Source organism: Heptranchias perlo, unplaced genomic scaffold (genome assembly GCF_035084215.1).
Source record: "Heptranchias perlo isolate sHepPer1 unplaced genomic scaffold, sHepPer1.hap1 HAP1_SCAFFOLD_488, whole genome shotgun sequence".
Lineage (NCBI taxonomy): Eukaryota > Metazoa > Chordata > Chondrichthyes > Hexanchiformes > Hexanchidae > Heptranchias > Heptranchias perlo.
Genome location: NW_027139503.1, coordinates 15,598 through 29,343, shown reverse-complemented (window position 1 = coordinate 29,343; position 13,746 = coordinate 15,598). Strand labels below are relative to the sequence as shown.

At 50.0% G+C, this 13,746-nt stretch overlaps 1 protein-coding gene across 1 annotated transcript in view; it reads right to left on the bottom strand.

The window, feature by feature from the left end:
• The window catches only part of LOC137313849 (BTB/POZ domain-containing protein 9-like), a gene marked incomplete at its 3' end in the record, with an annotated part of 101,804 nt that extends 88,560 nt beyond the window's left edge, over nucleotides 1-13,244 (bottom strand). The window contains exons 1-2 of the mRNA XM_067979596.1: nucleotides 13,186-13,244; nucleotides 11,597-11,706 (exon numbers count right to left, since the gene is read on the bottom strand). Coding sequence (XP_067835697.1) covers nucleotides 11,597-11,706; nucleotides 13,186-13,244 — 169 coding nt within the window. The remainder of the gene's footprint in view (nucleotides 1-11,596; nucleotides 11,707-13,185) is intronic.
• Nucleotides 13,245-13,746: the final 502 nt, after the last annotated feature.

Genomic DNA, 13,746 nt, shown 5'->3' with positions numbered 1-13,746 from the left:
CCCAGTGAGTGTAGCATTAGTTATGGACATCATTAATTTGAGATTAAATTTGTGAGCAATAATAAATGCGTGGAATTTTTTTTTTATTCGTTCACGGGATGTGGGCGTCGCTGGTGAGGCCGGCATTTATTGCCCATCCCTAATTGCCCTTGAGAAGGTGGTGGTGAGCCGCCTTCTTGAACCGCTGCAGTCCGTGTGGTGAAGGTTCTCCCACAGTGCTGTTAGGAAGGGAGTTCCAGGATTTTGACCCAGCGACGATGAAGGAACGGTGATATATTTCCAAGTCGGGATGGTGTGTGACTTGGAGGGGAACGTTCAGATGGTGTTGTTCCCATGTACCTGCTGCTCTTGTCCTTCTCGGTGGTAGAGGTCGCGGGTTTGGGAGGTGCTGTCGAAGAAGCCTTGGCGAGTTGCTGCAGTGCATTCTGTGGATGGTGCACACTGCAGCCACAGTGCGCCAGTGGTGAAGGGAGTGAATGTTTAGGGTGGTGGATGGGGTGCCAATCAAGCGGGCTGCTTTATCTTGGATGGTGTCGAGTTTCTTGAGTGTTGTTGGAGCTGCACTCATCCAGGCAAGTGGAGAGTATTCCATCACACTCCTGACTTGTGCCTTGTCGATGGTGGAAAGGCTTTGGGGAGTCAGGAGGTGAGTCACTCGCCGCAGAATACCCAGCCTCTGACCTGCTCTTGTAGCCATAGTATTTATGTGGCTGGTCAATGGTGACCCCCAGGATGTTGATGGTGGGGGATTCAACAATGGTAATGCCATTGAATGTCAAGGGGAGGTGGTTAGACTCTCTCTTGTCGGAGATGGTCATTGCCTGGCACTTGTCTGGCGCGAATGTTACTTGCCACTTATGAGCCCAAGCCTGGATGTTGTCCAGGTCTTGCTGCATGCGGGCTCGGACTGCTTCATTATTTGAGGGGTTGCGAATGGAACTGAACACTGTGCAGTCATCAGCGAACATCCCCATTTCTGACCTTATGATGGAGGGAAGGTCATTGATGAAGCAGCTGAAGATGGTTGGGCCTAGGACACTGCCCTGAGGAACTCCTGCAGCAATGTCCTGGGGCTGAGATGATTGGCCTCCAACAACCACTACCATCTTCCTTTGTGCTCGGTATGACTCCAGCCACTGGAGAGTTTTCCCCCTGATTCCCATTGACTTCAATTTTACTAGGGCTCCTTGGTGCCACACTCGGTCAAATGCTGCCTTGATGTCAAGGGCAGTCACCCTCACCTCACCTCTGGAATTCAGCTCTTTTGTCCATGTTTGGACCAGGGCTGTAATGAGGTCTGGAGCTGAGTGGTCCTGGCGGAACCCAAACTGAGCATCGGTGAGCAGGTTATTGGTGAGTAAGTGCCGCTTGATAGCACTGTCGACGACACCTTCCATCACTTTGCTGATGATTGAGAGTAGACTGATGGGGCAGTAATTGGCCGGATTGGATTTGTCCTGCTTTTTGTGGACAGGACATACCTGGGCAATTTTCCACATTGTCGGGTGGATGCCAGTGTTGTAGCTGTACTGGAACAGCTTGGCTAGAGGCGCAGCTAGTTCTGGAGCACAAGTCTTCAGCACTACAGCTGGGATGTTGTCGGGGCCCATAGCCTTTGCTGTATCCAGTGCACTCAGCCGTTTCTTGATATCACGTGGAGTGAATCGAATTGGCCGAAGACTGGCTTCCGTGATGGTGGGGATATCGGGAGGAGGCTGAGATGGATCATCCACTCGGCACTTCTGGCTGAAGATGGTTGCAAATGCTTCAGCCTTGTCTTTTGCACTCACGTGCTGGACTCCGCCATCATTGAGGATGGGGATGTTTGCAGAGCCTCCTCCTCCCGTTAGTTGTTTAATTGTCCACCACCATTCACGACTGGATGCGGCAGGACTGCAGAGCTTTGATCTGATCCGTTGGTTGTGGAATCGCTTAACTCTGTCTATAGCGTGTTGCTTCCGCTGTTTAGCATGCATGTAGTCCTGAGTTGTAGCTTCACCAGGTTGGCACCTCATTTTTTGGAATGGTCAAGGCCAGCCCGGCCTCGACTCGGAGCGGTCAAGGCCAGCCCGGCCTCGACTCGGACCGGTCAAGGCCAGCCCGGCCTCGACTCGGACCGGTCAAGGCCAGCCCGGCCTCGACTCGGAGCGGTCAAGGCCAGCCCGGCCTCGACTCGGACCGGTCAAGGCCAGCCCGGCCTCGACTCGGAGCGGTCAAGGCCAGCCCGGCCTCGACTCGGAGCGGTCAAGGCCAGCCCGGCCTCGACTCGGAACGGTCAAGGCCAGCCCGGCCTCGACTCGGAGCGGTCAAGGCCAGCCCGGCCTCGACTCGGAGCGGTCAAGGCCAGCCCGGCCTCGACTCGGACCGGTCAAGGCCAGCCCGGCCTCGACTCGGAACGGTCAAGGCCAGCCCGGCCTCGACTCGGACCGGTCAAGGCCAGCCCGGCCTCGACTCGGAGCGGTCAAGGCCAGCCCGGCCTCGACTCGGACCGGTCAAGGCCAGCCCGGCCTCGACTCGGAGCGGTCAAGGCCAGCCCGGCCTCGACTCGGACCGGTCAAGGCCAGCCCGGCCTCGACTCGGAGCGGTCAAGGCCAGCCCGGCCTCGACTCGGAGCGGTCAAGGCCAGCCCGGCCTCGACTCGGAGCGGTCAAGGCCAGCCCGGCCTCGACTCGGAGCGGTCAAGGCCAGCCCGGCCTCGACTCGGAGCGGTCAAGGCCAGCCCGGCCTCGACTCGGAGCGGTCAAGGCCAGCCCGCCTCGACTCGGAGCGGTCAAGGCCAGCCCGGCCTCGACTCGGAACGGTCAAGGCCAGCCCGGCCTCGACTCGGAACGGTCAAGGCCAGCCCGGCCTCGACTCGGAGCGGTCAAGGCCAGCCCGCCTCGACTCGGAACGGTCAAGGCCAGCCCGGCCTCGACTCGGAACGGTCAAGGCCAGCCCGGCCTCGACTCGGACCGGTCAAGGCCAGCCCGGCCTCGACTCGGAACGGTCAAGGCCAGCCCGGCCTCGACTCGGAGCGGTCAAGGCCAGCCCGCCTCGACTCGGAACGGTCAAGGCCAGCCCGGCCTCGACTCGGAACGGTCAAGGCCAGCCCGGCCTCGACTCGGAACGGTCAAGGCCAGCCCGGCCTCGACTTGTAAAGGGAAAGTGGGAAGTCGTGTTTGACAAATTTAATGGAGCAAGGATCCATTTTAATTGGATAAAGGGAATGAAGCAGATAACTTTTCCGAAGGCATTTGATAAAGTGTCTCACATGAGGATTTTTGGAAAAGTTCAGTTATTTGGGATAAGAGGGAATGTAGCAGCAGACAGAAAGTCAGTTGATGGACAAGAAACAAAGAGTTTGGGTAAATGGTTCTTGCTCAGGCTCGAGAGGGGTTAGAAGTCACAGATTGATACAGCAGTAAGGGAGGCCATTCTGCCCATCGTGCCTGTGCCGGCTCTTTGAAAGAGTTATCCAATTAGTCCCATTCCCTGCTCTTTCCCCGTAGCCCTGCGAATGTTTCCCCTTCAAGTATTTCTCCAATTCCCCTTTTGAAAGTTATTATTGAATCTGCTTCCACCGCCCTTTCAGGCAGCGCGTTCCAGATCAGAACAACTCGCTGCGTAAAAAAATTCTCCTCATCTCCCCTCTGGTTCTTTTGTCGCTCACCTTAAATCTGTGTCCTCTGGTTACCGACCCTCCTGCCACTGGAAACAGTTTCTCCATATTTACTCTGTCTGGACCCTTCATGATTTTGAATACCTCGATCAAATCTCCCCTTAACCTTCTCTGTTCCAAGGAGAACAACCCCAGCTTCTCCAGTCTATCCACGTAACTAAAGTCCCTCATCCCTGGAATCATTCTAGTAAGTCCCAAGTGCAGGCAATTGGGACTAGCTTAGTGGTATAAACTGGGCGACATGGACATGTTGGGCCGAAGGGCCTGTTTCCATGTTGTAAACTTCTATGATTCTATAAATCTTTTCTGCACCCTCTCTCAGGCCTTCACATCTTTCCTAAAGTGCGGTGCCCAGAACTGGACACGATACTCCAGCTGAGGCCTAACCAGTGATTTATAAAGATTTACCATGACTTCCTTACTTTTGTACTCTATGCCTCTATTTATAAAGCCCAGGATCCTGTGTGCTTTTTAAAAAAAAACAGCCTTCTCAAGTTGTTCTGTCACCTTCAAAGATTTGTGTACGTGCACCCCAGGCCTCTCAGTTCCTGCACCCCCCTTCACATAGAATTTACAGCACAGAAACAGGCCATTTGGCCCAATTGATCTATGCTGGTGTTTATGCTCCACACGAGTCTCCTCCCTCCCTTCTTCATTTAATCCGATCAGTATATCCTTCTAATAGAACAAACAGAAAATGCTGGAAATACTCAGCAAGTCAGGCAGCGTCTCTGGAGAAAGAAACAGAGTTAATGTTTCAGGTCGATGACCCTTCGTCAGAACAGAATGCCTTTCTATTCCTTTCTCCCTCGTGTGTTTATCCAGCCTCCCCTTAAACGCATCTATGATATTCACCTCAATCACTCCTTGTGGGAGCGAGTTCCACATTCTCACCGCTCTCTGGGGAAAGAAGTTTCTCCTGAATTCCCGATTGGATTTATTTATATATTTATGGCCCCTAGATCTGGTCTCATAGGTTTAAAAGGTATTTAGGGGAACTGGTCTCGAAAGGGTTAAATAGCCCATGTTTTAGCTGAAGCTACGTGCTGTAACAGATTGCTGTTAAATGAACTTAATGCAGCTGCAGGCACGAACAGCATCTTGTTATTGCACTAACGGTACCCCCATTCCTTCAGACACACTGGAATGCTGGTATTCCCGTTATCGTCAAGGCCTTTGGGGTGATTCCCCCACTGCAGGGACTGGGACACATTGTGCTAAGGATCTTGTTATTGAGAATAAAGAGAGATAAGGTGGGCCACAAGGCACTGTCTCATCTGGACACGGATGTGTCGTCGATATGATTGGGTAAATTAAGGGGAGTATTTGGGAAAATACCTGATTGGATGTATTTTGCTGCAGTTCTGGGTTTTTTTGGGTATAACTGGGGGGATCTGAAACTTGTTATTGTCGAGGACAAAAACGAAAATACCAGGCAGGTAAATGAGAACGAGAGTACGTGCATGAAGGAATGGGGAATGGGGAATGAGCTCACGGCTTCGACCTGAAGGACAACGGGTAACATAATTCTCAACGGTACTTTGTAAACTACTGCTTAAATACAGGAATGTATTGATTCTGGTTTGTGCATAATGAAGTCATGTGACTATTAACCAGGACAGTGCCAGTCTCGACAATTGAACAGAGTCAAACTGACCTCACGACACAAGTGGAAACATCTTCTCCACATCTACCCGATCAAATCCTTTCACAATCTTAAAGACCTCGATCAGGTCACCCCTCAGCCTTCTCCTTTCCAGAGAAAAGAGCCCCAGCCTGTTCCATCTTTCCTGATCAGTAAATCCTCTCAGTTCCGGTATCATCCTTGTGAATCTTTTTTGCACCTTCTCCAGTGCCTCGATATCATTTTTATAATATGGAGACCGGAACTGTTCACAATATTCCCAGTGTGGTCTAACCAAGGTTCTATACAAGTTTAATATAACTTCTCTGCTTTTCAATTCTATCTCTCCAGAAATGACCCCCAGTGTTTGATTTGCCTTTTTATGGCCTTATTAACCTGTGTCGCTACTTTTAGTGATTTGTGTATCTGTGCCCCCGATCCCTCTGCTCCTCCACCCCATTTAGACTCCTATTATCCAATCAGTTTGTGGCCTCCTTATTCTTCGTACCAAAATGTACCCCCTCACACTTCTCTATATTGAAATTCAGTTGCCAATTACACACCCATTCACCATTATATTTTGCCTCTCTTCATTCTTCCTACTGAAATGTATCACTTCACACTCCTCTGCCATTAAATTTCATCTGCCATGTGTCTGCCCATCTCACCCGTCTGTCTCTGTCCTCCTGAAGTCTGTTATAGAGTTATAGAGTCATAGTCATAGAGTTATACAGCACGGATAGAGGCCCTTCGGCCCATCGTGTCCGCGCCGGCCATCAGCCCTGTCTACTCTAATCCCATATTCCAGCATTTGGTCCGTAGCCTTGTATGCTATGGCATTTCAAGTGCTCATCCAAATGCTTCTTGAATGTTGTGAGGGTTCCTGCCTCCACAACCCTTTCAGGCAGTGAGTTCCAGACTCCAACCACCCTCTGGGTGAAAAAGTTCTTTCTCAAATCCCCATTAAACCTCCCGCCTTTTACCTTGAATCTATGTCCCCTTGTTATAGAACCCTCAACGAAGGGAAAAAGCTCCTTAGTATCCATCCTATCTGTGCCCCTCATAATTTTGCACACCTCAATCATGTCCCCCCTCAGCCTCCTCTGCTCCAAGGAAAACAAACCCAATCTTCCCAGTCTCTCTTCATAGCTGAAGCGCTCCAGCCCTGGTAACATCCTGGTGAATCTCCTCTGCACCCTCTCCAAAGCGATCACATCCTTCCTGTAGTGTGGCGACCAGAACTTCACACAGTACTCCAGCTGTGGCCTAACCAGTGTTTTATACAGCTCCATCATAACCTCCTTGCTCTTATATTCTATGCCTCGGCTAATAAAGGCAAGTATCCCATATGCCTTCTTTACCACCTTATCTACCTGTTCCGCCGCCTTCAGGGATCTGTGAACTTGCACACCAAGATCCCTCTGACCCTCTGTCTTGCCTAGGGTCCTCCCATTCATTGTGTATTCCCTTGCCTTGTTAGTCCCTCCAAAGTGCATCACCTCGCACTTTTCCGGGTTAAATTCCATTTGCCACTGTTCCGCCCATCTGACCAACCCATCTATATCGTCCTGCAGACTGAGGCTATCCTCCTCGCTATTTACCACCCTACCAATTTTTGTATCATCAGCGAACTTACTGATCATACCTTTTACATTCATATCCAAGTCGTTAATGTAGACCACAAACAGCAAGGGACCCAGCACCGATCCCTGTGGTACCCCACTGGCCACAGGCTTCCAGTCACAAAAACAACCTTCGACCATCACCCTCTGCCATCTGCCACTAAGCCAGTTTTGTATCCAAAGTGCCATAGAGTCATAGAGTTACGATCCTCCACATTGTTTACTGCATTTCCACATTTCGTGTCATCTGCAAACTTTGAAATTATACCCTCTATACCCAAGTCCAGGTCATTAATATATATCAAAAAGAGCAGTGGTCCTAATACTGACCCCTGGGGAACATCACTGTAAACTTCCCTCCAGTCTGAGAAACAACCGTTCACCACTACTCTCTGCTTCCTGTCCCGTGGCCTGTTTTATATCCATACTAACACTGTCCCTTTAATCCCACGGGATTTAATTTTGCTAACAAGTCTATTATGTGGCACTTTATCAAATGACAGAACACCATGTGGTTCAAATAGTCTCGTGCTGTTTAGCAGATCGGGCTACACAACAGCAACAACTTGCATTTATGAAGTGCTTTTAACATAGAAAGAACATCGCAAGGTGCTTCACAGACCCATAATCAGACAAAGACTGACACCGAGCCAAAGAAGGAGATAGTAGGAGAGATGATTAAAAGTTTGGTCAGAGATTGGTTTTAACAAGGGCTTCAAAAGGAAAGAGAGGCGGAGAGGTTTAGGGAGGGAATTCCAGAGCTTAGGGCCGAGGCAGCTGAAGGCACGGCCGCCAATGGTGGAGCGATGGAAATCGGGGGGATGGACAAGAGGCCAGAATTGGAGGAGCGCAGAGATCTCGGAGGGTTGGAGGACTGGAGGGGGTTACAGAGATAGGGAGGGGCGAGGGCCATGGAGGGGGTTACAGAGATAGGGAGGGGCGAGGGCCATGGAGGGGGTTACAGAGATAGGGAGGGGCGAGGGCCATGGAGGAGGTTACAGAGATAGGGAGGAGCGAGGGCCATGGAGGGGGTTACAGAGATAGGGAGGGGCGAGGGCCATGGAGGGGGTTACAGAGATAGGGAGGGGCGAGGGCCATGGAGGGGGTTACAGAGATAGGGAGGGGCGAGGGCCATGGAGGGGGTTACAGAGATAGGGAGGGGCGAGGGCCATGGAGGGGTTACAGAGATAGGGAGGGGCGAGGGCCATGGAGGGGGTTACAGAGATCGGGAGGGGCGAGGGCCATGGAGGGGGTTACAGAGATAGGGAGGGGCGAGGGCCATGGAGGGAACTGAAAACAAGGATGAGAATTTTAAAAGCGAGGCGTTCCCGGACCGGGAGCCAATGTCGGTCAGCAAGCACGGTGGGGGAGGGGAGAACAGGTCTCGGTGCGAGTTAGGAAATGGGCAGAAGAGTTCATGGAGGGTGGGGGATGGGAGGCCAGCCATTGGAATAGTTGAGTCTGGAGGTAACAAAGGCATGAGGATTTCAGCAGCAGATGAGCTGAGGCAGGAGTGGGGACGGGCGATGTTACGGATGATCCCAAATATAGACTGGGATAGTAATAAAAGAGGGAGTGGACTTTCTTAACTGTGTTCAGCAGAACTTTCTCGACCAGTACCTTTCTGGCCCAACGAGGAAGGAGGCATTGCTGGACTTAGCTCTGGGGAATGAGGCGGGCCAAGTGGAGCAAGTGTCAGTGGGGGAAGATTTAGGGAACAGCGATCATAATATCATAAGGTTTAGAATAGCGATGGAAAAGGACACGGACCACTCTAAAGTAAAAATACTCAATTGGAGGAGGGCAAATTTCAATAGGGTGAGAACAGATCAGGCCCAGGTCAGAGGCTGGGTATTCTGCGGCGAGTGACTCACCTCCTGACTCCCCAAAGCCTTTCCACCATCTACAAGGCACAAGTCAGGAGTGTGATGGAATACTCTCCACTTGCCTGGATGAGTGCAGCTCCAACAACACTCAAGAAGCTCGACACCATCCAGGACAAAGCAGCCCGCTTGATTGGCACCCCATCCACCACCCTAAACATTCACTCCCTTCACCACCGGCGCAGTGTGGCTGCAGTGTGTACCATCCACAGGATGCACTGCAGCAACTCGCCAAGGCTTCTTCGACAGCACCTCCCAAACCCACGACCTCTCCCACCTGGAAGGACAAGAGCAGCAGGCACATGGGAACAACACCACCTGCACGTTCCCCTCCAAATCACACACCATCCCGACTTGGAAATATATCGCCGTTCCTTCATCGTCGCTGGGTCAAAATCCTGGAACTCCCTTCCTAACAGCACTGTGGGAGAACCGTCACCACACGGACTGCAGCGGTTCAAGAAGGCAGCTCACCACCACCTTCTCAAGGGCAATTCGGGATGGGCAATAAATGCCGGCCTCGCCAGCGATGCCCACATCGCAAGAACAAATAATAAAAACAACATTGGAATCAAAGATTGGCAGGCAAAACTGTAATTGAACAGTGGGCGGCCTTTAAAGAGGAGATGGTTCAGGTACAGTCTAGGTACATTCCCACGAGGGGGAAAGGAGGGCAACTAAAGCCAGAGCTCCCTGGATGACAAAAGAGATAGAGAGTAAGATGAAACAGAAAAAGGGGGCGTATGACAGATGTCAGGTTGATAATACAAGTGAGAACCAGGCAGAATATAGAAAGTTCAGAGGGGAAGTGAAAAAGGAAATAAGAGGGGCAAAGAGAGAGAATGAGAATAGACTGGCGGGAACATAAAAGAGAATCCAAAAGTCTTCCACAGGCATGTAAACAGTAAACGGGTAGTAAGAGGAGGGGTGGGGCCGATTAGGGGCCATAAAGGAGATCTACTCATGGAGGCAAAGGGCATGGCCGAGGTACTAAATGAGGACTTTGCATCTGTCTTTACCAAGGAAGAAGATGCTGCCAGAGTCTCAATAAAGGAAGATATAGTTGAGATACTGGATGGGCTAAAAATTGATAAAGAGGAGGTACTGGAAAGTCCAGCTGTGCTTAAAGTAGATAAGTCACCCGGTCCGGATGGGATGCATCCTAGGTTGCTGAGGGAAGTAAGGGTGGAAATTGCGGAGGTACTGGGAATAATCTTCCAAATATCCGTAGATACGGGGGTGGTGCCAGAGGACTGGAGAATTGCAAATGTTACACCCTTGTTCAAAAAAGGGTGTAAGGATAAACCCAGCAACTACAGGCCAGTCAGTTTAACCTCAGTGGTGGGGAAACTTTTGGAAATGATAATCCAGGACAGAATTAGCATTCACTTGGACAAGTGTGGATTGATTAGGGAAAGTCAGCACGGATTTGTTAAAGGCAAATTGTGTTTAACTAACTTGATAGAGTTTTTTTGATGAGGTAACAGAGAGGGTCGATGAGGGCAATGCGGTGGATGTGGTGTATATGGACTTTCAAAAGGCGTTTGATAAAGTGCCGCACGGTAGGCTTATCATCAAGATTGTGGCCCATGGAATAAAGGGGGCAGTAGCAACATGGATACAGAATTGGCTAAGGGACAGGAAACAGAGAGTAGTGGTGAACGGTTGTTTTTCGGACTGGAGGGGGTGTACAGTGGTGTTCCCCAGGGGTCAGTGCTGGGACCATTGCTTTTCTTGATATATATTAATGACTTGGACTTGGGTGCACAGGGCACAATTTCAAAATTTGCAGATGACACAAAACTTGGAAGGGTAGTGAACAGTGAGGAGGATAGTGATAGACTTCAAGAGGATACAGACAGGCTGGTGGAATGGGCGGATCCATGGCAGATGAAATTTAACACAGAAAAATGCGAAGTGATACATTTCAGTAGGAAGAACGAGGAGAGGCAATATAAACTAGAGGGCACAATTCTAAAAGGGTACAGGAACAGGGAGATCTGGGGGGAAAATGTACACAAATCGTTGAAGGTGGGTTGAAGGGCAGGTTGAGAAAGTGGTTAAAAAAGCATATGGGACCCTGGGCTTTCTAAATAGAGGCATAGAGTACAAAGTATTGTGTCCAGTTCTGGGCACCATACTTTAGGAAGGATGTGAAGGCCTTAGAGAGGGTGCAGAAATGATTTACTAGAATGATTCCAGGGATGAAGGACTTTAGTTACATGGATAGACTGGAGAAGCTGGGGTTGTTCTCCTTGGAACAGAGATGGTTGCGAGGAGATTTGATCGAGGTGTTCAAAATCATGAAGGGTCCAGACAGAGTAGATAGAGAGAAACTGTTCCCATTGGTGGAAGGGTCAAGAACCAGAGGACACAGATTTAAGGTGACATGAGGAGAAACTTTTTTACCCAGCGAGTGGTTAGGATCTGGAATGCACTGCCCGAGGGGGTGGTGGAGGCAGATTCAATCATGGCTTTCAAAAGGGAACTGGATAAGTACTTGAAAGGGAAAATTTGCAGGGCTACGGGGAAAGGGTGGGTGAGTGGGACAGGCTGGATTGCTCTTCCAGAGAGCTGGCACGGGCTCGATGGGCCGAATGGCCTCATTCCTTGCTGTAACCTTGCTATGATTTTATTCTATGAGGTGAAAGTAGGCGATCTTGGTGATGGACAGGATATGTGGTCGGAAGCTCAGCTCAGGGTCCAATTGGACCTCAAGGTTGCGAACAGTCTGGTTCAGCCTCAGACAGACAAGTGACCCAGACAAAACTACCAAACATCAGCATAAATGGACAAAATGGTGTCTTACCCAGTAACCCAGCATCCAGCAAGAATGGCTTGTTGGTGAACATACACTCAAATGATACCAAGTGGAAGACCTTGTTTACGGTGTTGAGGGTTCCAACAATGCGGATGTATCTGCAAAGAAAGAAATTCAGTCAGGAAAAGTACTTGAAGCACCTCATTCCATCAGAGCCCGAAAAGTCTCCAGTTCCTGCAGGATCCCAGGAGAAGACACAAGCCTCTTTTGAAGGGTTGACAGCATTAACAATAGAATCTGCTACAGATCCTCTGAGCAGGATAAAAATGATGTGAATATTATACGAGGCGAAAAGGAGGGAAGGTGGACACACTAATAATGGTTTCAATAAACCCAACGTTAACTCGAGATGGCCAATTGCAATTTTATTTTATTATTCGTTCATGGTTTGTGGGCATCGCTGGCGAGGCCGGCATTTATTGCCCATCCCTAATTGCCCTTGAGAAGGTGGTGGGGAGCCGCCTTCTTGAACCGCTGCAGTCCGTGTGGTGACGGTTCTCCCACAGTGCTGTTAGGAAGGGAGTTCCAGGATTTTGACCCAGCGACGATGAAGGAACGGCGATATATTTCCAAGTCGGGATGGTGTGTGACTTGGAGGGGAACGTGCAGGTGGTGTTGTTCCCATGTACCTGCTGCCCTTGTCCTTCTAGGTGGTAGAGGTCGCGGGTTTGGGAGGTGCTGTCGAAGAAGCCTTGGCGAGTTGCTGCAGTGCATCCTGTGGATGGTGCACACTGCAGCCACAGTACGCCGGTGGTGAAGGGAGTGAATGTTTAGGGTGGTGGATGGGGTGCCAATCAAGTGGGCTGCTTTGTCTTGGATGGTGTCGAGCTTCTTGAGTGTTGTTGGAGCTGCACTCATCCAGGCAAGTGGAGAGTATTCCATCACACTCCTGACTTGTGCCTTGTAGATGGTGGAAAGGCTTTGGGGAGTCAGGAGGTGAGTCACTCGCCGCAGAATACCCAGCCTCTGACCTGCTCTTGTAGCCACAGTATTTATATGGCTGGTCCAGTTAAGTTTCTGGTCAATGGTGACCCCCAGGATGTTGATGGTGGGGGATTCAGCGATGGTAATACCGTTGAATGTCAAGGGGAGGTGGTTAGACACTCTCTTGTTGGAGATGGTCATTGCCTGGTACTTGTCTGGCGCGAATGTTACTCGTCACTTATCAGCCCAAGCCTGGATGTTGTCCAGGTCTTGCTGCATGCAGGCACGGAGTGAGCCAGTTCACAATGCTCAATCACATCTGTCAGAAAATTATCTAACTCCATCTTAATTTTGTCAACACTATCCACTGTCTGTCTGCACAGTCTGTTCCACACATTCAGCACCCTGTATATGAAGCAGATAAATCCAACCTGGCCTATGAGGTACCTGTTCACATTTCACCTTTGTGGTACACCCGGTTACAGAGATTGTATCATGAAAACAATTCACTGGGGTTCAGTTTATTTGCGTGTCAGATTCTTGAAAACTTTGACAAGGTCTCTCTTGAACCAACTTTTCTCCATGTCAACATTCCGAGTTTTCTTCATCTCTCCAAGGAGCTCAGGTGCCTCACCCTCAATATCCATTCCTACCTGGTACCCACAGTAAAGGCAGAATGTCCCACTAGTACGGTCACCAGTTCTGTGTACATTACTCCAGGTGCAGGCACAGTGGGATTAAAGGGAGAGTGGCAGCATGGATACAAAATTAGCAAAAGGACAGAATGGTTGTTTCTCAGACTGGAGGGAAGTTTACAGTGATGTTCCCCAGGGGTCAGTATTAGGACCACTGCTCTTTTTGATATATATTAATGACCTGGACTTGGGTATAGAGGGTATAATTTCAAAGTTTGCAGATGACACGAAACTCAGAAATGTAGTAAACAGTGAGGAGGATAGTAACAGACTTCAGGAGGACAGAGACAGACTGGTGGAATGGGCGGACACATGGCAGATGGAATTTAACACAGAGGAGTGTGAAGTGATGCATTTTGATAGGAAGAATGAGGAGAGGCAATATAAACTAGAGGGCACAATTCTAAAAGGGGTACAGGAACAGAGAGATCTGGGGGTGTATGTACACAAATCATTGAAGGTGGCAGGGCAGGTTGAGAAAGTGGTTAAAAAAGCATACGGGATCCTGGGCTTTATAAA